Source organism: Panthera pardus, unplaced genomic scaffold (assembly GCF_024362965.1).
Source record: "Panthera pardus isolate Hobbes unplaced genomic scaffold, ASM2436296v1 HiC_scaffold_20, whole genome shotgun sequence".
NCBI lineage: Eukaryota > Metazoa > Chordata > Mammalia > Carnivora > Felidae > Panthera > Panthera pardus.
Window position 1 is genome coordinate 18839223 of NW_026526766.1, and position 25155 is coordinate 18864377.

The following is a 25155-nucleotide window of genomic DNA, read 5'->3' on the forward strand; positions in this document are numbered from 1 at the left end:
CTCTCTCTCCCCCTCTCTCTCCCCCTCTCTCTCCCCTCTCCTCTCCCTCTCTCCCCCTCTCTCCTCTCCCTCCTCTCTCTCTCCCCCTCTCTCTCCCCTCTCTCCCTCTCTCTCCCCCTCTCTCCCCTCTCTCCCCTCTCCCCCTCTCTCCCTCTCTCCCCCTCTCTCCCCCTCTCTCCCCTCTCCTCTCCCCTCTCTCTCTCCCCCTCTCGCTCTCTCTCTCCCCCCCTCTCTCGCTCTCCCCTCTCTCCCCCTCTCCCTCTCTCTCCCTCTCCCTCTCCCCTCTCTCTCTCTCCCCCTCTCTCCCCCTCTCTCCCCCTCTCTCTCCCTCTCTCTCCCTCTCTCTCCCTCTCTCTCCCTCTCTCTCCTCTCTCTCCTCTCTCCCTCTCTCTCCCTCTCTCCTCCTCTCCCCCTCTCTCCCCCCTCTCTCTCTCTCCCCTCTCTCTCCCTCTCTCCCTCTCTCCCCTCTCCCCCTCTCTCTCCCTCTCTCCCCCTCTCTCTCCCCCTCTCTCTCCCTCTCTCTCCCTCTCTCTCTCCCTCTCTCCCCTCTCCCCCTCTCCCCCTCTCTCCCCCTCTCTCCCCCTCTCTCCCCCTCTCTCTCCCTCTCCCTCCCTTCCCCCCTATTGCGCACTTTGTCTATCTCTTAGAAACAAAATATAATAATAAAAAAGTAAAAGTAATAGGAATTAGAAGAATATACCTTATACTTCTGTAGAATGCATTATCTTTAGTGACTTTGAAATTTTTGTGAGAGTACTTTAATTATAAAGGAAATGCTTGTTTTGAAACAACATATATTTTGCTTCACAATTTATCTACTGAGAATTATCCCAAAGATATTTTGGTTTTAATTATGAGTTTATATCTAGTAGAAACTAATTGGATATTCTAGCTTATATCAATAAACATGAAGGTTTATAAGCTGATTTATTTTTTGTGTGTTGATACAGAAATATACACTAATAAAGGTATAACTGACTTGACTAGATGTCAGATTTTGAAATTCTGGCTAGATTCCGTAGATTTTGCAGAGAACATATGATCTAGGATGTCCAGGAAGTTCTGAAATTCAAATAAATAAGCACGTACTGAATTGTAGGTTATTCATCAAGAGATTTCAAAAAAATCAGTGGAGGTAGGCAGGTCTGTTTAAAAATGTCACTAATATATGATAAATGGACACAGTTTTTGCTGTTTAGCCCAGTCTGGAAGTCAAGGAGAGATGCTTAAGAGGGAGTTTTATGCAGATTAAATTGTGAAGACTAGACTCTGAAGTTAGCCAGGTGAGGAAAGTGCTGAGGGAGTGTGTGCAGGAAACCAAGAAATGGCATGTAGAACAGTTTTCATAAAAAGAAATAACATAGCCAAAAGAAATCGTTGTGGGAAACAGCAAGGAAGATCACCTTCAAAAGTCTAAGAATGCCTTATTTCAAAATTTAATTTTCTCTATAGGTCCATTATTACAATGAAATGTTTGGTGTATGGGAGCCTTTGCTTGAACCTTTAGAAATTGATCAGACTGAGGATTTTAGACCATGGAATCTTGGAATCAAGGTACATTGGAAGTCTGAAATTTTTTTTTCCAAAATTGAGAATGTCCACACCACACAAAACACTTGAATTTTAATAACAAAGTTCAAGTTTTCTCATTATGAACCTGGACGCGTGCTTCCCTGTTGGACCTGTGAATGCAATTTTCATCCCCAAGGCCAGTGCCTCCTATGTTAATACAAATAATTATGTAACTTTTATTGTGTTCTAGACACTGTTCTAAACAATGTACTTTTGCTTGACCCCTTATAGCACCCCTCTGAAGTTAGAGTTTTTAACTCCTTTTTAACATGTGAAGGAACTGAGACTAGAGAGCTTAAGAGACTTCCCTAAAGTAGTATCTTCAGTGAAAGAGGTGGGATGCATTTCTGGCTGCAGGTTCCCAGCTCAGAACTGGCACATCCAGTGCCTCTAGCATCTTCTTGTAGGTTGTTGTCTACCCTGTGTTTCCTTTGTCCTTTGAAGGGTGCATATATATAGAAAAAAGGATGCTATTATTTGTTTCAAATGTATTACAATACATTTATGTAATCTAAGAATCAGGACCTTTAGATGGATGAAATTGTGCTTCAAAACAGGAGACTGAATAATTTCTAGTATGGCTTCCCTCTGAGTAATGATTCTGTCACCTGCAGACAGATTTTCAATGGTTGAAAGCCAGTTAATTTAACAAGAAAGGTGACTAGCTTAGCATGTCCAACTCTTTGTATTAGATTACTGCACTTATTTTGTACATCTTTCAGATAAAGGACTGGATAAAGGAACTTCTTTGGTGGTTTTTAGAGCAGAAGATATGTGGGCAGTGGATCTGTGAATCCTAAAAATTCGTAGATGGTATTGATTTTTAGGAGCTGTAGGACACTATTCTGCAATGTTGTTGGGACTTTCTGAATCCCTGGGTTTCTATTCTTTATTCCATAACCAGTAAGCGAAATGACTTCTCTTGCTCTGAATGCCCATGCGCTACGAAGTGTGTGCTTTTACTTTTGATTCAGATGCCACACGCATTTAGTAATTTTAGTGTATATTTTTCCTTTTGAATTGTGCTTGCCATTTTAGTATCATTGAGGATGAGAACTATTTTTCCTCTAATATTGCCCCTGTCCTGTAAGACCTTAGTTGGCTGATATCCAAGTAATTCCAGTAAGGGAATGGAATTGAAAAAAACTTGTTGTTGTCTCTAATGTTATTACTGGGACTTGTCTAGTTTTGTTTTTTTTTTTCTTTGCAAAATGAGTAATGTATGTTCCTAGGAACAAATTTCCTTATATTTCTATAATTTATGTATCATTTTAGATGAAAAAGAAAGCAAAAAAGACTATTGTTGAGTCAGATACTGAAGAAGAAAATTACAAAGTGCCAGAATATAAAACTGTTCTCAGTTTCCATTCAAAAGACCAACTAAATATTACGTTATCCAAATGCGGCCTTGTAATGTTAAATAATTTAGCCAAGGTAAGGAAAGAAATTTGAAACCTTAAGTGTTGGTGTAGTCGTCTGAGCTAACCCTTTTTGTTAATTGAATAAGAAGTTTTTTGTTAACTTAGTTGTCTTACGGTCATTAGTGTTCTGTTAGTCATTTTATGTCATTTTATTTACGATAATTCTTCTTTATAGGCATTTACAGAAGCCGCCACTGGAGCTTCAGCTGTCATCATACGGGATCTAGCACCATTTATGATTTTAAATTCTCTTGGACTTCCGGTCTCTGTTTCACCAAGTGATTCTTTTAGTGTACTCAATGTTCCGTTGGCAAGATCCTATGTATTGAAAAATGAAGAGAGTTTAAGTATGGATTATGTAGGAACTAAAGACAATGATCATTTCAATGCAATGACCAGCCTAAGCAGTAAACTCTTCTTTATTCTTCTTAGTAAGTTATAAATTATCTTCCTGGGTCTTTAATTTATTTTAAGTTGCATTTTTATATCCTATTTTACTTTTTTGTGGTTTTTACAGGTTTTTTAATCTTCCAAATAGGTTGGGAATTTTGTCTTTTCTTTTGCAGGACTTTGGTTGCTTACTGTCACTATATATTTGTATTGTGAATTGTGACTTCCTTTGTCCACTGCATTATCTAGGGCATGGTAATTCACCACTTTTTATATGCTGGGGAGGAAAAAGATTTGATCTGTTCCTTAACACAGCTTTTACAGACTGTAGGTGTTGGTATTTGTTGCTTTAACCACATTTAGTATAATTCACTAATACTCCACTGGTTTTACAGCTGAATGAATTAGAAATAGAGTTTGAATTCACAACAGTGGCACACTGGAATGGTTTTGGAGTTTGTAAATGGTTTATATATTCTGCCTGTTGAGGTCGAAGGTTTTTCTTTTTGTCCTTTCTGATTCTCATTTTCATGAGAAATGAAAGTAAAAAAAAATTTAATTGTCATAATGTTTATTCATTGTAAAGTTAAGTAGTCCCAAAGCCTCACCCACACCCCTTTATGACACTCTGACATTTAAATCATTATGGAGGAGGGAGAGTATTAATTAAGATGTGGGGGAGGGGTACTAAGACTAATGGCTAGTGCTTTTAGTCAGAAAATGATGCTTAACGGTGGCTAGGTTTCAGGTGTAGACCCAGCGTTGTCAGTGAATTAATTGTTCTTCTAGCTTTTACCTCATTTGTTTTTGAACTAACATTTTTACAGAATTGGAGGGGTATATAAGTCATACTCCAATAAAATGTATGTATGTATAAAATTTTGTTTAATCAAGTCCTAGACACCATAAAGTATCACAGGTTATTGAAATGATGAAAAACTGAAAATTTACAGCTACTTTTGGTAATCGCCAGTGACTGCCTAAAGGTATTAGGCCCTGGTTATGATGACAACAAACCAAAGTTCAGTGTTCTTGTATTTTATGACTTGTCTCGTTAGTTAGTTTGAAAACATTTATGTTATTGTCTTAGGTTAAACTACTGAGTGAAAAATTTTTTTCAATTAAAAAAATTTTTTTTGGTAAAATACTTTGAAGGTTTTAGATGAATGCTTTGGGAATGTATTATGGCTTCTTAAAATACCCCTTGATTGTAGATTATACAAAGAAATCTCTCTTTTTTTATAGTCTTATGTATATAAACTTCAGTGATTATTATTCATGATATTAAAAAATGATCTATCTGGTATTTAGCACTTACTTAAAATTAATATATGATGGTTTATAATAAAAACTTACAAACATACGTATTCCATTTAGCACCCACTAACCACTCTACTGCTGATAAGATTCCTTTAACAAAAGTGGGACGACGACTATACACCGTAAGACACAGAGAGTCTGGGGTTGAAAGATCTATTGTTTGTCAAGTCGATGGAGTGGAAGGAAGTAAGAAGGTAACAATTCGTTCTCCAGTGCAGGTACGAAATGATCCATTTTTTTGTGGGGTCATATTATGCATATTTGTGTGCTAATAAAAAAACTAAAGCTAATTAATACCAAAAGAATATAAACGGCAATAAAATCATAACTAATATAAAAAAGAATCATTACCAGTAATTGTACTACTCTAGTATGAACAGTGGTAGGATTTTGTTCAATACTTCTCATAACTTTTTTTTAGGACTCTTTGTACAATCTTTTTGGACTGTTACTTTAAATGCCTCATCAATATTTTGTTTTGGACTTTATGTTTTGCCATGTGGCTATTTAGTTGTTCCAACCAAGACCATCCTTTTTCCATTAAATGCCTTGGTGCTTTTGTGCAAAAAAAAAAAAAATTGATCATATCGATGAAGTGGGGCGATCATGGGGTTCAGAACTAATGGCCAAGAAAGCATTCTTAAAGACCTCTTTGGTGCCAAAAGGTGATTTTATTAAAGCATGGGGACAGGTCCCATGGGCAGAAAGAGCTGTGCTGGGGTTGTGAAGAGTAACTGGTTATATACTATGGGCCTGGGGGAGTTAGAGTCAAGAGGAAGTTTCTTAAAGGATTTTCCATATGCCAAAGACTCACAGGTTGCTAGAGGCCTAGCTGTTTTGCTAAGGTTGTTTTTCCCTTTAGCAAAACATTAATATTAAGACGGTAGGGAGTTCTTGGGCATTAGGCTATTGATAAGATTGCCCTTTTCTTGGAATTATGCTAAGATATTTGTAAGCTGATGGAGACTCTGTAAGTTTAACCATGTGTTTTCTGTTCCTTGCTTTGTTCTTGGGCAGCCAGGAGTGCCAGAGGAATATCACACATATCTCACTGGGGGAGGGGGAGGAGCTCTGCTGGCTTGTGCTTGGCCATCAGCTTGCCTTATGGTCCCTCATCAATAGCTTTGGGGGTTTATTTCAGAACTCTATCATCTATTTCATTGATCTATTTGTTGATCTTTATGCCACAATTACATTGTCTTCATTACCTTTTTATCCTGAGTCGTGAAATCAGGTAGTACAAGTTGTCCTACTTTGTTCATTTTCAAAGTTGTTTTGGCTATTCTGAGTCCATTCTATTTCCATTTAAATTTTAGACTTGGGTTTTCAATGTTGATTGAAAAGTTATGATTAAGTTGGTATTTTTACATTTCTGATTTTTATTGCTGATAGTACCACTGATTTTTATATTAACCTATATTGTGTAATGTCACTAGATGCACTTGTTGTAGTAGCTTCTTCGTAGATAGTTTTGATGTCCGCAGATAAAGATTTTTCCTTTTCCTTTCCAATCTGGATATGTATTATTTTATTTTACCTTTACTTCCCTGTTGCATTGGCTAGAACCTCCAGTACAGTATGAATAGATGTTCTGAAAGCAGATATTTTTGCCTGGTTCTCAATCTTAGCAGTATTCATTCTTTCACCATTAAGTTTTGAGTCGCTTTCTTGTAGATGACCTTTCTTAGGTTGAAAATGCTCCCTTTTGTTTCTAGTTTGCTGAGTTTTGGTCAGAACTGGATGTTGGATTTTGTCCAATGATTTTCTGTGTTTATGAAAAGGGTTTTTTTTTTTTTTTTATGTCTGTTTTTGAGAGAGAGAGAGAGAGAGTGTGTGCGTGAGCGAGCAAGCAAGCAGGGGAGGGGCAGAAAGAGGGAGACAGAGAATCTGAAGCAGGCTCCAGGCTCTGAGCTATCAGCACAGAGCCTGATGCAGGGGTCAAACCCATGAACTGTGAGATCACGCCCTGAGCTGAAGTGGGATGTTTCACCAACTGAGCCACCCAGGGGCCCCTACTGTGAAAGGTGTTTTAAAAACATACTTAATATGTTGAATTGAATTTTTTAATTATTAAATTACAATTGGTTAGATTCAGTATAGTGATTCAACAGTTCTATATATTAGTGTTCATCATGATATGTGTACTCTTAATATCTTACATATATTTCACCCATCCCCCCACCCACCTCACCACTGGTAACCACCAGTTTGTTCCCTATACTTGAGTCTCTCTTTTTTTCTTTGTTTTGTTTCCTCAATTCCACATAAGAGTGAAATCATGCGGTATTTGTCTTTATCTGACTTATTTCACTTAGCATTTATATTCTGCAGCTCCATAAATGTTGTTGCAAATGACAAGATTTCCTTATTTTTTATGGACGAGTAATGTCACATTGTTTATGTATACCACATCTTCTTTGTCCATTCGTCTGTTGGTGGACACGTGAGTTGCTACCATAATTTGGCGCTTGTATGATGCTACAGTAAACATAGGGGTGCATATATCTTTTCAAATTTGTATTTCTATATTCTTTGGGTAAATACTAGTGGAATTACCAGGTAGTGTGGTAATTCTATTTTTAATTTTTTGATAAACCTTCATACTATTCTCCACAGTGGCTGCATCAGTTTGTGTTTCCATTAACAGTGCACAAGGGTTTCTTTTTCTCTACATTCTTGCCAACACTTATTGTTTCTTGTGTTTCTGATTTTAGCCATTCTCACAGGTGTCAGGCGATATCTCATTGTGGCTTTGATTTTCATTTCCCTGATGATTAGTGATGTTGGGCATCTTTTCATGTGTCTATTGGCCATCGTATGTTTTCTTTGGAATAACATCTTTTCATCTCATCAGCCTACTTTATAATTAGATTATTTGCTTATTTCTGTTCTGAAGATGTATAAGTTCTTTATAGACTTTAGATACTAACCCATTACTGGATATGTCGTTTGCAAATACCTTCTCCCCTTCACTAGGTTGTCTTTTAGTTTTGTTGGCTGATTCCTTTGCTGTGCAGAAACTTTTTATTTTGCTGTAGTCTCACTACTTTAGTTTTGCTTTTGTTTCCCTTGCCTCAGGAGTCTAGAAAAATGTTGCCAGTGCCAGTGTCAAAGAAATTACTGCCTGTGCTCTCTTGTAGGGTTGTTATGGTTTCAAGTCTCACATTTAAGTCTTTGATCCATTTTGAGTTTAGTTTTGTGTATGATGTAAGAAAGTGGTCTGGTTACCTTATTTTTAATTTTTTTTGAGTTTGTTTATTTTGAGAGAGAGAGAGAGAGAGAGAGAGAACAGTGATGGGCACAGAGAGGGAGAGAATCCCAAGCAGGCTCCACGCCCAGCATGGGGCTCAGTCTCATGAACTGCACGATCATGACCTGAGCTGAAATCAGGAGTCCAATGCTCTACCTACTGAGCCACTTAGGAGCCCCTGTCCACTTCCATTCTTTTGCAAGTAGCTTGCCAGTTTTCCCAACCCATTTGTTGAAGAGACTGTCCTTTCCCCATTGCACATTCTTGCCTCTTTTGTCATAGATTAATTGACCATATAATTGTGGGTTTATTTCTTGGCTTTCTCTTCTGTTCCATAGACTTACATGTCTGTTTTTGTACCAGTATTATACTGTCATGGATTACTGCAGCTTTGGTATATCTTGCAATCTGTGATTGTGATAGCTCCAGTTTTTTTTCTTTTTCAAAAGTGCTGTGGCTACTCAAGATCTTTTGTGGTTCCATATCAATTTTAGGTTATTTGTTCTAGTTCTATACATTGTGCTGTTGGTATTTTGATATGGATTGCATTATATCTGTAGATTGCTTTAGGTAGCGTCAGCATTTTAACAATATTTTTTCTCCTAGTCCATGAATAGGGAATATCTTTCCATTCGTTTTTGTCATCTTCAGTTTCTTCTTTCAGTGTTTTATAGTTTTCAGGACACAGGCCTTTTACCTCCTTGATTATAAGTTTATTCCTAGGCATTTTATTATTTTTTGTGCAATTATAAATGGAATTGTTTTCGTAATTTCTCTTTCTGCTACTTCATTATTCGTGAGTAGAAATGCAACAGATGTCTGTGTATTGATTTTTTTATCCTGTGACATTACTGAATTCATTTATCAATTCTAGTAGTTTTTCATTGGAGTCTTTATGGTTTTTTATATAGAATGTCATGTCATCTGCAAATAGTGAAAGCTTTATCTTCTTTGATTGCAATGGCTGTGACTTCTAGTACTATGTTGAATAAAAGTAGTAAGTGTGGACATCCTTGTCTTATTCCTGATCCTGGGGAAAAGCTTTCAGTTATTTGCCACTGAAATGACATTAGCTGTGGGGTTCCCGTATATGGGCTTTATTATGTTCAGGTATGTTCCTTCTTAACCAACTTTGTTGAGGGTTTTTATCAGGAATGGATGTTGTACTTTGTCAAGTACTTTTTCTGCATATATTGAAATGATCATGTCGTTTTTACCCTTTCTCTCATTGATGTGATGTACCACTTTGATTGGTTTGTGAATATTGAACCACTTTTGTGTCCCCAGAATGAATCCCACCTGATCATAGTAGATGATTTTTCACCATGCATTATTGGATTCAGTTTGCTAATATTTTGTTCAGGACTTTTGCATCTATGTTCATCAGAGATACTGGCCTGCAGTTCCCTTTTTTGTTGTGTCTTTATCTGGTTTTGGTATCAGTGTTATGCTGGTGTAATAGAATGCATTTGGAAGTTTAATTTCCTCTTTTATTTTTTGGAGTAGTTTGAGATGAACTGGTATTAACTCTTCTTTAAATGGTAGAATTCACCTGTGATGCCATCTTGTTTGGAGCATATAAAAAAAAATTTTTTTTAATGTTTATTGTTGAGAGAGAGAAGGAGAGAGAGAAAAAGCATGTGAGCGGGGGTGGGGCAGAGAGAGACAGAGACACGGAATCTGAAGCAGGCTCCAGGCTCTGAGCTGTCAGCACAGAGCCTGACACAGGATTGAACCCACAAACCATGAGATCATGACCTGGGCTGAAGTCAGATGCTTAACTGACTGAGCCCTGTTAGGGTGTTTTTAATTCCTGGTTCAGTTTCAATAGTGGTTGGTCTGTTCAAATTTTCTGTTTCTTCCTGCTTCAGTTTTAGTAGGTTATATGTTTCTAGGAATTCATGCATTTCTCCTAAGTTGTCCAGTGTGTCGGCATAGAATTTTTCATAATATTCTCTCATAATCCTTTGTACTTCATAATCCTTTGTACTTCTGAGGTGTTGGTCGTTGTTTCTCTTCTTTCATTACTGATTTTGTTCATTTGAGTCCTCTTTTTTTTGGTAAGTCTGCCTAACAGTCAGATTTTGTGGATTTTCAAAGAACCAGCTCCTGGTCTCATTGATTGGTTCCTTTTTTTTTTTTTAATTTCCTTCCTTCACTCGTTTGGGGTTTTGTTTGTTCTTTTTGTAGCTTTTTTTGCTATAAGCTTGCATTTTCTTTTGAGATTTGTCTTGCTTCATGAAATAGGCCTGTATTTCTATAAACTTCCCTCTTAGAACAGCTTTTGCTGCATCCCAAGGATTTTGGACCTTTGTGTTTTTGTTATTATTTGTCCTCATGTTGATTTTTATTTCTTCTTTGATTTCTTGGTTGACCTATTCATTGTTTATAGTAGTATGTTATTTAACCTTCATGTATTTTTCTTTTTTAAAAATTTGTTATTGTTTTAAATTTACATCCAAATTAGCATATAGTGCGACAATTATATCAGGAGTAGATTCCTTAATGCCCCCTACCCATTTAGCCCATCCTCCCTCCCACAACCCCTTCAGTAACCCTCTGTTTGTTCTCCATATTTAAGAGTCTCTTATGTTTTGTCCCCCTCCATGTTTTTATATCATTTTTGCTTCCCTTCTCTTGTGTTTATCTGCTCTGTGTCTTAAAGTCCTCACATGAGTGAAGTCATATGATATTTATCTTTCTCTGACTAATTTCACTTAGCATAATACCCTCTAGTTCCATCCACATAGTTGCAAATGTCAAGATTTCATTCTTTTTGTTTGCCGAGTAATACTGCATTGTATAGATATACCACATCTTCTTTATCCATTCATCCATCGATGGATGTTTGGGCTCTTTCCATACTTTGGCTATAGTTGAGAGTGCTGCTATAAACATTGGGGTGCATGTGTCCCTTCGAAACAGCACACCTGTATCCCTTGGATAAATAGTAGTGCAATTGCTGGGTTGTAGGGTAGTTTTTTTTTTTATTTTTTGAGGAACCCCCATACTGTTTTCCAGAGTGGCTGCCCCAGTTTGCATTCCCACCAGCAGTGCAAAAGAGATCCTCTTTCTCCATATCCTCACCAACATCTGTTGTTACTTGAGTTGTTAATGTTAGCCATTCTGACAGGTGTGAGGTGGGATCTCATTGTGGTTTTGAGTTGTATTTCCCTGATGATGAGTGATGTTGAGCATTTTTTCATGTATCAGTTGGCCATCTGGATGTCTTCTTTGGAAAAGTGTCTATTCATGTCTTTTGCCATTTCTTCACTGGATTATTTGTTTTTTGGGTGTTGAATTTGATAAGTTCTTTATAGATTTTGGATACCAACCTTTTATCTGATACGTCATTTGCAAATTATCTTCTCCCATTCCGTCATTTGCCTTTTAGTTTTGATTATTGTTTCCTTCACTGTGCTAGAAGTCCCAGTAGTTCATTTTTGCTTGTGTTTCCCTTGCCTCTGGAGACATGTTGAGAAAGAAGTTGCTGCAGCCAAGATCAAAGAGGTTTTTGCCTGCTTTATCCTCAAGGATTTTGATGGGTTCCTGTCTTACATTTAGTCTTTCATCCATTTTGAGTTTATTTTTGTGTATGGTGTAAGAAAGCATGTCGCTGTCCAGTTTTCCCAGCACCACTTGCTGAAGAGACTGTCTTTATTCCATTGGATATTCTTTCCTGCTTTGTCAAAGATTAGTTGGCCAGACATTTGTAGGTCCATTTCTGGGTTCTCTATTCTGTTCCATTGATCTGAGTGTCTGTTTTTATGCCAGTATTTGTATTTTTCCCAGATTTTTTCTTGTGGTTGATTAGTTTCATGGCATTGTGGTCAGAAAAGATGCATGGTATGATTTCAGTCTTTGTGAATTTATTGACATTGATATTGTTTTGTGGCACTGTGTGATATATTCTGGAGAACGTTTCATGTGCACTTGAAAAGAATGTGTATTCTGCTGTTGTATGATGGGATGTTCTGAATATATCTGTTAGATCTGTCTCTTCCAATGTGTCTTTCACAGCTGCTATTTTCTTTTTGATTTTCTGTTTGGATTATCTATCCATTGATGTAAGTGGGGTGTTAAGGTCCCCAACTATTACAGTATTACTATCAATTGCTTAATTTATATTTGTTAATAGGTGCTTAATGTATTTGGGTTCTCCCATGTTAGGTGCATAACTATTTACAGTTATATCTTGTTGGCTTTTCCCCTGTATGATTATATAGTGTCTGTCTTTGTCTCTTGTTGCAGTCTTTGTTTTAAAGTCTGTTTTGTCCAATGTAAGTGTTGCTATCCTGGTTTTCTTTTCACTTCCATTTACATGATAAATGCTTTCCATCCTTTCATTTTCATTCTGTATATGTCTTCATGCGTGAAACACATCTATTGTAGGTAACATATGGATGGATCTTGCTGTTTTATCCATTCTGTTGCCATGTGGCTTTTAATTGGAGCATTTAGTCCAGTTACATTCAAAGCAGTGAATAGGTATGTACTTAATGCAGTTTTATTAATGGGTTTATGGTTGTTTTTGTAGTTCTTCTATTTTCCTTTTTTCTCTTCTCTCTGTAGTGATATACTTGGATTCCTTTCTTTTTACGTTTTACATATCCATTATCAGTTTTTGATTTGTAGTTACCACTAAATTTATTCATGACATCTTATGCATATATCAGTCTATATTAGGTTGATAGTCTCTTAAGTTTGAACTCATTTTAAAAGCACTTTAACTCTTGTCTCCCCCTCCCACGTTTTAAGTATGTGAGTCATACTTTATATTATTTTGCAAATCACTTAATTTTACTGTTTTTGTGCTGCTCTTACTCTTCCTTATGGTCTTTCTTTCCCACTCAGAGTCCCATATAACATTTCTGGTAAGTCTGAGTACTGGTGATGAATTTGTTTAACTTTTTTTTTTTCTAATCAGGAAAATTCTTTTTTTTTTCCAATATATGAAATTTATTGTCAAATTGGTTTCCATACAAAACCCAGTGCTCATCCCAAAAGGTGCCCTCCTCAATACCCATCACCCACCTTCCCCTCCCTCCTACCCCCCATCAACCCTCAGTTTGTTCTCAGTTTTTTAAGAGTCTCTTATGCTTTGGCTCTCTCCCACTCTAACTTCTTTTTTTTTTTTTTTTCCCCTCCCCTTCCCCCATGGGTTTCTGTTAAGTTTCTCAGGATCCACATAAGAGTGAAAACATATGGTATCTGCCTTTCTCTGTATGGCTTATTTCACTTATCATAACACTCTCCAGTTCTGTCCACGTTGCTACAAAGAGCCATATTTCATTCTTTCTCATTGCCACGTAGTAATCAGGGAAATTCTTAATCTCTCATTCTATTCCAAATGATAATCTTGCTGGATAGAGTATTCTTAGTTGCAGGTTTATTCTTTCAGCACTTTAAATATATCACCACTTTTCTGTGGCCTGCAAAGTTTCTGCTAAAAAATCAGCTGATAGCTTTATGCGGATTCCCTTGTATGTAACTGTTTCCTTTTTCTCTTGCTACTTTTAAGATTGTTTGTTTATCACAGTTTTTCCCATTTTAATTACTGTGTCTTGGTGTGGACCTCCTTGTGTTGATTATGTTGGGCTCTCTCTGTACCATCTGGACCTGGATTTGTCCTTCCTCAGTTTTCAGGTATTAATTTCATCAAATAAATGTTTGCCCCCTTTTTCCTCTTTTCCTCTTAGATCTTTATAATCATATATGTCAATAAGTTCCCTTATTCTCATTTTTTATTATTTTCTGTCTCCAGCTTGATTGCTTTCCTTTGCTCTGTCCTCCAGATCACTGATAAATTCTTCTGCTTCTTCTAGTGTACTATTTTTAACTTCAGTTATTGAGTTACTCATCTCTGATGATTTCTTTTTAATGTTTTCTGTCACTTTTTTGAGGGTCTGACTGTGACCCTCCTCACTTTTCTCAAGTCCAGTGAGCACCTTTATGACCATTACTTTAAATTCTCTATCAAGCATCTTATCTCCATTTTTATTTTATGTCTCTTACCATGATTTTCATGTTCTTTCATTTGTGACATATTCCTCTGTCTCCTCATTTTGTCTAATTCTTTGTGTCTGTTTCTATGTGTTAGGAAAGTCAGGTATATCTCCTGCTCCTGAAAGTAATAGCTTTATGAAGAAGAGGTTCTATAGCATCCTACACTGTAGTGTCCCATGTTCCCCAGAATGTGGCAGTTCAGATGTGTGTCCTATGTGTGTTGCACATATCCTGCTATCGTGGCTTAGCTGAGTTTGCCTTCGATTCAGTTGCCTGAGATGGCTCTCTTTGCCTGTTGGGGGCAGAGTTTAGTTCCTGTGTTGTTAGTGGTCCAGTCTGGGGCTGCCTTGAGGTTGAGTTGGTTCAAACTGTATTTGCCAGAACTGTAGTCCGTCCCCAAGAAGCTTTCATTGGTGGGTGAGGCCTGCAGTCAGATCAATTGTCTGCCCCTAGCCCATTGCTCAGGCCATAGTTGAACTGGTATGTGTGGTTATTCCCCCTCTCCCATCACAGGAGTCACTGTGGAGTGATGCTGGCCCTTGTTGGGTCTCCTTGCACACTGCCAGGGTTGTGACACCACTTTGGATGGACTCCTGCTACAGGAGAACGTGCAAGTGTGGCACATGGTCATAGCAAGGTTTGCTCAGATCTGCTGTGGGAGGAGGCCTGAGCTGCTTTAGAGAACTCCCGTTGACGATGGGTTGGAGGTTGATCTTTACTGAGCCTTCGATAGTTTCAGTCATGTTCGTGTGCATGTTCCAGTCAGTAATGAAGTGAAATTTTGACAACAGGGACACTCTTAAATCTGCAACTCTTGCCTCTCCAATTACTCGCTCCTCAACATGCTGTGCGTTTAAGGCACATTGGCTTCCCCAGATTCTCATATCTGTCTCTTTGACTTCAGCAGACAGAGCTCTGTTTGACCTCTCTTTCTGCCCCCACAATAGTCTTAAAAACTTCAGGCAGCAAGCTGGGGTAGTCTTACTGCATATTTTGGTGGTTTCTTTTTTATTCTTTTTCTTTCCTGTGCTATATGCTGCCCAGTATCTGAAAACCATTATTTAATGTATAGGTTCTTTTTCCTGTGTTTTGGTTGTTTACATTGGGAATGTTTGTATAGTCCCTATTATTCCATCATGGCTGGAAACAGAAATTCTTCTCTTTCATTTTTTATTTATAGTTAACTGTTTTAAAAGATGACTGTTGTGCTGCTCTACCTATTACTGATTTTTTTATTTTTTAAATAGTTATATGTTAATTTTAAAATTCTTGAAGACACTATAGAAATTTGAAGGTATCCCTGTTGCTTCAAATAGAGCCAATGATTTACCTAGAAAAAAACATAGTGTAGTTAAGATTATCCATTTATCAATTCTTAATTCTCAGTATGTTTTCTGTTTTGGTATGATTTTTTTTAAGTTTCTTTATTATTTATTTTGAGAGAGAGAGAGTGGGAGAGAACGGGGGTGGGGCAGAGAGAGAGAATTCCAAGCAGGCTCTGTTAACACAAAACTTGTGAACCATGAGATCATGACCTGAGCTAAAATCAAGAGTCGGATGCTTAACCAACTGAGTCGCCAGGTGTCCCTGGGTATTATTATTATTTTTTAATAGGACAATTTTACTAGAGATCTAGAAAGATTATAATAAAATGGTTTTACTGACTAGTTTGTTTTTATCCATCCCAAGGATAAATATAAGTGTTTGGAAGTTTATCTGGTAACATATAGTAATCTCAGTGATATTACCTTTTATACCATTGTTGTATGCTACTTATTGGATGAGATAGTCTCCATACACTTCAGAGAGTACCTTATCCAATCAGGAGCATACAACAGTGATTTACAAAAGTACACATTACCCAGCCTGTGGCCTTTTTTGAGGATTTTTAAAGTATTATTGTTGACACATTTTTTTTCTATAAAACTGTGGCAACTTTCCTTGTAATTTTTAGGATAAATAATAGCATGTTTGTTTCTTTTCTAACTTCTATAAGAAAGGTAAATATCTCCCACTAGTTTCTTTATTGGGATATTTTGATGGAATGTTTTTTAAATGTCTTTAAATTCTGAGATTAATGGTGCTAAATATGATTTGTTTTTCTTTCTCAGATTAAAAATCATTTTTCAATTCCACTTTCTGTTTATGAAGGGGACACTTCATTGGGAACAGCTTCACCTGGAAGTGAATTCAACATACCATTAACATCTTACCGGTGATTTCTTTTTTCTTTTTTATTTTCTCTAAGGTGCCGTGGAATTTTTAGTTTCTGATTTGGTAGGGATATCTGTCTTTAAGTGATCAAAGTTTAATCAAATCTGTTCTGTTAATAATTTGTCTACCTTATTTAAGTTTCAGGGTGCTTAAAAGGTGTTATACATTTGTTTAAAGGAAAATGTAATGTGTTTAATTTATACCATGTAAATTACTTACGCTTTTACTAGTAAATACATTTATTAAATGCTTACAGTATAGCCATCATAACCATATCATTTTTTCATGATTTTTACAAAATGATGAATTGAGCACGATTGGTAGCTTCTAGATTTAAATATACTATTATGAAGACATTTTTACCTTTGAAATGTTTTAGAATAGAATTTTTAAAAAATCCTTTTAGAAACATAAAATATTTCATCTTTTTACCTGTGTGTTGTTCAGTGGTAGAATTATAGTATAAATTGTGATATGCAGTACGTTGATCTTAAATATTAAAAATTAGATTAAACCTGATACAAAATTTTATAGGTAAAAATTCTTACAGGATGCTGATGATGTATTAGTCTTAGAATTTTAGGTTAATATCATAACAGACAGATATTCAGGATATTTATATAATCAGGAATTAAAAAATGATCTCTTTTAGGGATATTGAACTCTCTTGGAAAGTAGAACTTTCCTGAGAATAATCATTGTGGTTTGTCTAAGTACCATTTCAGAACACATGCTAGCCCTGGACCCAGACCTGTGTTATGGAAGGGTGGAGGCAAAACTACAAAGCAGTGCCAAAACATGCTCTTCCTCTAGTCCTTCTGATCCATGCCAAGTTCACTATTGACTCCCTAATGCTTAGAAAGCAATCTAGCAGGTTTAGGCACATATTTTCAGTTAGTAGACCTGCTACTAAAAAGTATTTTCTTGCTTACACCTTCAGCCCTAATGAGCCTTTTATTGCTTAGTTCAGACTTGCTGAGGGCAAGAATTCTCTCGTTGAGAGAACAACAAAATGGTTGTTCATAGTATCTGACCTTATTCTAGGAATGATTTTGGGTGGGTTAGGAGACTAAAGATAGCATGTAGGATATGTTTAAAAATTTCTGTAAAAAAGTTTCAACTCCTTTTGTCCTTGAATGAGAAAAGGTAATGGCATTCTGCTTTATTTTTAATAAATTATTGCTGTATATTTTGTGACTCTGTCCATAAAAAGTGTTTTAGAGTATTTTTACACTTTCTGGTTCAGGGGTAAAATATTAACTTGTCAAATGGAAATTAATTAATCTTAATTAAAATTATTAGTGATGGGGCGCCTGGGTGGCGCAGTCAGTTAAGCGTCCGACTTCAGCCAGGTCACGATCTCGCGGTTTGTGAGTTCGAGCCCCGCGTCAGGCTCTGGGCTGATGGCTCGGAGCCTGGAGCCTGTTTCCGATTCTGTGTCTCCCTCTCTCTCTGCCCCTCCTCCATTCATGCTCTGTCTCTCTCTGTCCCAAAAATAAATAAAAAAAAAAAAAAAAAAAAAAAAATTATTAGTGATGAACCAGCTTGTATTTCACATTAGGTATTTGTCTAATCTAATTCTGAGATGTACACTTACATTTAAGTTTTGAGGTCTTATATTTAACAAAGGTACACTTACATTTAAGTTATGAGGTCTTTAACAAATGGCTACCTCTCCCTGGAGAATTTAAATATACTGATTCTTTAATTCATTTAAAAAATGTCAAGTGTTTTGCTGTGTATAAGGCACTGGTGTGGAATGCTACGATGAGTTGGGCATTGCTACTACCCTTGAGAGATTGATACATTATGTAAATACAGAAGGAAGCAAACAGTGGGTTGTAGAGATACAGAACAGTTAAGAGTTGCAGAAGACTACAGAAAACAAAGAAGGTCTTAATGATGGACTCCTGGGTGAGATACATGCATTAAAGATAAAATATAATTACAGATTAGCAGGTAAGGGCAGTGTTAAGTGGGAGGAATTGGGTGAATAAAAGTAAGGAGGCCTGAAAGCACAGAGTTTGTAAGTGAGTATAAGGAATAGTTGGGAGTTGATTGTCCTATACGTGTTGTAATGTAACATTTGAAACATAGTTTAAGTTTACATTGAGGTACTTGCTCCCTCATTCATATAAATTTTATCTTAATCTTTTTTTTTTAAGTTTATTTATTTTGAGAGGGAGAGACAGAATCCCTAGCAGGATCCGTGCCATCAGTGCAGAGGCGATGCCGGGCTCATAGTCACAAATTGTGAGATCGTGACCTGAGCCGAGTTCAGGAGTCAGACGTTTGACCAACTGAGCCACCCAGGCGCCCCATCTTTATCTTTCATGTCATCTTTTTCTTCCCTCTTCTCTTAGAACATGTGGTACCCTTATGTTTCAAGACCTTTCACCCCATCAGCTTTTCTCATTCAGAACCTCTCACCATTGATCATCTTTCTCTGGTGTTTTTTTCCTATTCATTTCTTAAACTTTGCTTTAACCTTGCATGTTTCTCCAATTCAAGTCTTTTCTTCGGAACAAAGCGTTTTGGCAAAATTTTCACCTCTGGAGAATGCTCTGCAACTGTCTAGAAAGACTTAACCACACTCGCATGCCCTCAGTCTGCTGTGTACATACGGTTTTTGTACCTATCACAAGGCAGTAGTTTTCTTTTAACATTACATCCCCCACCTGATTGGGATCTCTTAAGAGTAAAGAATGACTTACTCATTTGTTTATTTCCAGTTTTACCGTCTCGTAAATAACAGGTCCAATAAAGGTTTTGATAATCCAGATGACTTTATTGGCATTAGTTTAACTTAGAGAAAATTAAAGTTTTTATTTTTAAGTATTAAAAGACTAGAAAAGACAATGAAAGTCATAGAGAATGTAGAAATAAAACAGGTTAAATCTGATAATGGGCTTGACAGATCATTAGATTTCTGTGTATGTCAAAGAAGACAGAAAAGTCTAATATTTTATAGTCCAGAGTGCTAGTAGTTAGAAGTTCCTTGAAAGGAACACACTGAGAAGTGGCATGGACAGTTTAGGGTTCAATCTAGCAAATTTAAGTCATCCTCAGACATCATTACAGAAGGGTGTGCTGGATATTTAAAACTACAGGACTGGAGTTTCAGACAATCTGGTTTGGAGGTAGATGGACAAGTTGTTCATCTGCAAGGGATAGTGTCAAATTATAGGTGATGGGTTTTAGAAGTACAAAAATATTTAAGTGTTTATATTTGGGCAGGTTAGGTTTGAAAAATGATGAAGCCTAAAGTATAGTTCAAATGTAAACAGAATGTGATGTTTAAATATAAAGATTGATTATATGGTTTTCTTGCAACCACTTCTGCAACTATTCCCAGTGTTTCAGCAATTATGTATCTATTTGAAAGCTTTCATGTGATTAACATTGAAAAGGTAGTGATTTAATTTTAACTGTAGAGTCAGCGCAGAGCCCGATGTGGGACTCAAGCTCGAGAAACTGAGATCATGAGCTGAGCCAAAATGAAGAGTCAGACTCTTAATCACCTGAGCCACCCAGGTACCCTGAAAAATATTCTCCTCTTAAGAGCCAATTAATTTGATTAGTTTTAGAAAGTTATGAAAACATCCATTCATTGGTCTATCTTACCTATCTCTAAGAAGAATGGGAAATATAAAAATGTATTACAAGAGCAGGGAGTGATGTAATTTTATTGTTCCTAAGTAGTAATCACTTAATTTGTTTTCTTTTAAAGCATTTTAAAGCATACCGTTTAATCCTTTACACAGATCACCTCTTTCTCTGAAGCCAGAAGATGAGGACTATGAAGTGTGTGAAAGAATTGACTTTGAAGAAATTATAAAAAATGAAGGCACTCTTCTAAAGAAGATATGTACATCTACAAACGCTGCTAAGAAACCATTTATTATTAATGTTGTCCCAGAAAAAGATAATTTGGCATCTCTCTCCGTGTATTCAGAAGATGGTTGGGACTTACCATACATAATGCATTTGTGGCCGCCTATCCTCCTCCGAAATCTTCTTCCTTACAAAGTTGCTTATTATATAGAGGTATTCTAGAGTTTTTTTAATGCCTTCCTGTCTTTGATTTTGTAGCTTTGGTTATTTAACATTATGAGCAACAAAACAATGTTTAAATGTTCTCATACGAATTAATAGTACTGGTGAATGGGCAGTCCAGCTGTCCTTCAAATGGAAAAGAAATGCTTCAATCCATATTGTATAAAAAGAGGGTTTTTGCCATGATTTACCTTAGAAATATGGCTGCTAAATTGAATATGTTACATGCACAAATGTGATATACCATTCTCTCAAAAGTGAACATTAAAAAATTAAAATCATTTATGAAAATAGTGTGTGTATATATATATATATATTAGAAAATTCAGAAAAAAAGAGATAATAAAAACTGTAATTACATCATCTGAAAGTAGTGGTTCAGGTGAAGATAATCATTTCAAGTTTAGAATATAGGCATACCTCACTTTATCACACTTCTCAGAGAAACCATTTTTTTACAAATTTCAGGTTCATGGCAACCCTATGTCAAGCAAGTCTTTTGGCTCCATTTTTCCCACAATATTTGCTCACTTCATATCTTTTTGCCACATTTGGTAACTCTTGTAATATTTCAGACTTGTCATTATTAATTGTTATGATCTATGATCAGTGATAATGACTTGCTGGAAGCTCAAATGATGGCTTATGTTTATTAGCAATAAAGCATTAAAGTGTGTACATGGTTTTCTAGACATGATGCTATTGCATACTTAATAAACTACGGTATAGTGTAAACATAACTTTTATATGCATTGGGAAACCAAGAAATTTATTTGACATGCTCTGTTGTGGTATTTGGTTTATTGTTGTGGTCTGGAACTGAACTTGCATTATCTCTGAGGTATGCCTGTGTATATATATTTAATCTTTTTCTTTCATGTGTATCTCATTTATTATGTTTAAAAGATGGACACTAACTTTTGAAACAAGTGTGAGAATTCGTCTTAAAATATTAGGCAAATAGAAACAACAGCCTACATTATATTATTCTCATGCTAGTGTTTTTAAACTTTTTTTTATGTTTTTATTGTTGAGAGAGTGCATGCACACACGTACGTGTGCACTAATGTGAGTGGGGGAGGGGCAGAGAGGGAGGGAGGCGCAGAATCTCTCAGGCTCTAGGCTCTGATCTATCAACGCAGAACTCCATGAGGGGCTTGAACTCATGGACCGGAAGATCATGACCTGAGCAGGAGTTGGATGTTTAACCAGCTGAGCCACTCAGGCACCCCTCTTATGTTTGTTTTCTAAAAAGAATATTATGCTCTATAAAGATGCTTTTTCTTTTAAGTACTTTTTGTTTTAACAGATTACATCTGATTCTTTTGTTATAACAGATCTTTCCATCTTTTTTTTTTCAATATGAAATTTATTGTCAAATTGGTTTCCATACAACACCCAGTGCTCATCCCAAAAGGTGCCCTCCTCAATACCCATCACCCACCCTCCCCTCCCTCCCACCCCCTCATCAACCCTCAGTTTGTTCTCAGTTTTTAAGAGTCTCTTGTGTTTTGGCTCCCTCCCTCTCTAACCTTTTCTTTTTTTTTTTTTCCTTCCCCCTCCCCCATGGTCTTCTGTTAAGTTTCTCAGGATCCACCTAAGAGTGAAAACTTATGGTATCTGTCTTTCTCTGTATGACTTATTTCACTTAGCATCACACTCTCCAGTTCCATCCACGTTGCTACAAAAGGCCAGATTTCATTCTTTCTCATTGCCACGTAGTATTCCGTTGTGTATATAAACCACAATTTCTTTATCCATTCATCAGTTGATGGACATTTAGGCTCTTTCCATAATTTGGCTGTTGTTGAAAGTGCTGCTATAAACATTGGGGTACAAGTGCCCCTACGCATCAGCACTCCTGTATCCCTTAGGTAAATTCCTAGCAGTGCTATTGCTGGGTCATAGGGTAGATCTATTTTTAAATTTTGAGGAACCTCCACACTGTTTTCCACAGTGGCTGCACCACTTTGCATTTTCACCAACAGTGTAGTTTTTAAGTAAACATTCTATTTGCCATGCTTATCAAATATAAGAAGGTAGTTCTTTACTGTAGTCTAGTAATTATTTTTGTAGTGGTCTATTAATAATTGTTGGGATTTACTATATGTTTATACTTGTCTGATAAATTGGGGGGGTGGAGTTAACAGATCTATGGTTTAAGGATATCTCTTCCATATGGTTGGCAGATACTATAGTGGTTAACAATTTGTACTTTGCTGTCAGATAGATTTGAGATTGAATCCTACCTCTTTCATTTACTAGCTTTATGTCTTTAAGCAAGTTGTATTATCTTTTTATATCATTTGTCCTAGTCCATAAAATAGGGATATTAATAAAACTTGTATAATGGGTATATGGGAAAATGAAATTAGATAATGCTTATAAAAGATTTAGCATAATGCCTGACAGGCCTATGGTTGCAATTTATTTACCTCTCTCACATCACCACCAACCATTACTGTTCTTATTTTTTGGAATATTAACTAAGATGTCAGACATGAGTAATTTGCATTAGTTTTGCTTTAAGTAATTAAAAATCTTTAAGAGATTCCTTTGTTATAACAACACTAAGGAATCAGAGATGATTGAAAAACTGGTGATGAACTATCTATGTGTGTTCCATTCTCAAAGACTTTTAATTTGGTACTTTTGGGGATCACATTTTGTTTGCTAGTTTCCAAAGGATATGATAAAATTTTAAAAAGAGAATTTAGCTGTGGTATGGAGGGAGGATTACAAGGGACAAGAATGGTTAAGAGACTAAAGCGAGAGACATGAACTAATAAGGTCATGGAAGGGTGGACAGAGAGAAATGAACAGTTTTGAGACGTAAGGTGTAGTATAAACAGTGATTGGAAATGGGTGATGAGGGATTGTTAAAAAGCAGAAATAAAAATTAGTTAGGATTGCTTATTTTGGATTACTATCATTTTTTTTTTCATTTTTCATTATTTTGTAGTTTTCAAAACTAAAATCACTAGTGGATAAGATTTTTTTAATGTTTTACTAATTATAGTGCTTTATAATGTTTATTTCAGCATAGTTTTTCATTATGTTATTTAATTTTATCCTCATAGTTCTTTGAAGTTGAGGGTTTAGACCATTTTATAAATATGATAATTCAAGTCTCAGATTAAATAATTTATAGAAGCTTACACATTTGGCAGAGTTAGAAGTCAAATATAAGTCTTCTGACCTGTTCTGACAGAGGTATTTCAGAAGCATTATGTGTATGCCATTTGCAATCATTAAAGAGAGGTTTTTGGCATATTATTCTGACACATTTAAAATTTTACTGTATTTTTTTTTTATTACAGGGGATTGAACACAGAGTTTATACTCTAAATGAAGGACAGTCAGCCCATATTTGTACTGCGCAGTTGGATAAAGCCAGACTACATTTAAAATTACTTGACTATCTTAATCATGATTGGAAAAGTGAATATTGTATAAAGCCTAATCAGCAAGATATTAGTTTCATCAATTTCACCTGTGTTACAGAAATAGAAAAGACTGATTTAGATATTGCTATCCATGTAACTTACAATATCGGCCAGACAGTTGTGGCATTTCATAGTCCTTATTGGATGGTCAATAAAACTGGTCGAATGTTACAGTATAAAGCAGATGGAATTCATCGAAAGCATCCACCTAATTACAAAAAACCCATTCTTTTTTCTTTTCAACCAAAGCATTTTTTTAATAACAATAAGGTATGTAAGATTTTTTTAAACTTTCATTTTTCTTCAGCTATTTATCACTCCTTTTTTAAAGTTTTGAAGAACATTATGAAACAGGTTAGAATAACATTTATATGTTTGAGGTTAAAATGTTAGATTTTAGTATGCAGAAACGTTTAGTGCGTTAACGTAATATTTATGCTAACAAGCAAAAAATTTATCAATTTACATAGGAATTTTTAAAGATATCTAAATTGTAATGTATTTGGAAATTTTTTTCTAGGTTCAGCTTATGGTAACTGATAGTGAATTGTCAGATCAGTTTTCAATTGATACTGTTGGGAGTCATGGAGCTGTTAAATGTAAAGGCCTGAAAATGGAGTATCAAGTGAGTTCATTCTTTGCTCCTCAAGAAACTTGTGTTTAAATTATATCTATCAAATACTTAATTTTTATTAGGATGTTGTGGTAATGTAACAGTTTTTGAAATGTTGTTTTTTCCCTTTAGGTTGGTGTCACTATAGACCTCAGCAGTTTCAACATTACCAGAATTGTGACTTTTACCCCTTTTTATATGATTGAAAACAAAAGCAAATACCATATATCAGTGGCTGAAGAGGGAAATGATAAATGGCTCTCTCTTGATTTAGAGCAGGTGGGTAGATGAATGTCAAAAATGTACCTCTTTGGATTTTGAGTTTTACTTGAAGTTAAATACCTGAAACCACTCTGTAAGTTTTTAATTTGCCCCCCACACTCCATTTTATTTGTACCAGGCTCTAGATACTTAATTTTTAAACACCAAACCTTGTCATTCAGGAATGTATTGCTTGATAAGGGAAGTAGATATTTAACAACTAGTAACCAAACAGTGAAAACACACAGAAGAAGACTAGATAAAGTATAAATGCAGTAAAAAGTAAGAAATGATTTGTTCTTTCCATAAAGCTGTTAAGAATGCCTTTATAGAGTAAGCTAAGCCAGTTATTTTAAGAAGACGGTAGTGACTTAGGAGTGAAATTTTTATTCGGTTCCATGTTTAGCTATTAGACCTCTGCATAAAAGCTTTCTAAAAAGACCGCCTGATGGAATATTTTACTTTTGAAGAAATTTTATTGTAAATCTGTTAGGATTTAAGAGACATTATTTGCTGTTTTTCTTCACTGTGCCTTTTTGCTTTCAAACCATCTTGATGGGACCATTCTTCCTGACATATGTTCTGTAGATTTTCCTTTAGAGCTTG

The 25155-nt window shown here is 36.0% G+C and overlaps 1 protein-coding gene across 1 annotated transcript in view; it reads left to right on the plus strand.

Moving 5' to 3' along the window:
- VPS13A (vacuolar protein sorting 13 homolog A) overlaps positions 1 to 25155 on the plus strand; it is a 252942-nt gene that overhangs the window by 158556 nt on the left and 69231 nt on the right. The window contains exons 42-51 of the mRNA XM_053907998.1: positions 1100 to 1143; positions 1453 to 1554; positions 2848 to 3006; positions 3169 to 3424; positions 4761 to 4921; positions 16071 to 16174; positions 19938 to 20220; positions 23550 to 23945; positions 24196 to 24300; positions 24421 to 24567. Of these exons, the coding sequence (XP_053763973.1) occupies positions 1100 to 1143; positions 1453 to 1554; positions 2848 to 3006; positions 3169 to 3424; positions 4761 to 4921; positions 16071 to 16174; positions 19938 to 20220; positions 23550 to 23945; positions 24196 to 24300; positions 24421 to 24567 (1757 nt within the window). The remainder of the gene's footprint in view (positions 1 to 1099; positions 1144 to 1452; positions 1555 to 2847; positions 3007 to 3168; positions 3425 to 4760; positions 4922 to 16070; positions 16175 to 19937; positions 20221 to 23549; positions 23946 to 24195; positions 24301 to 24420; positions 24568 to 25155) is intronic.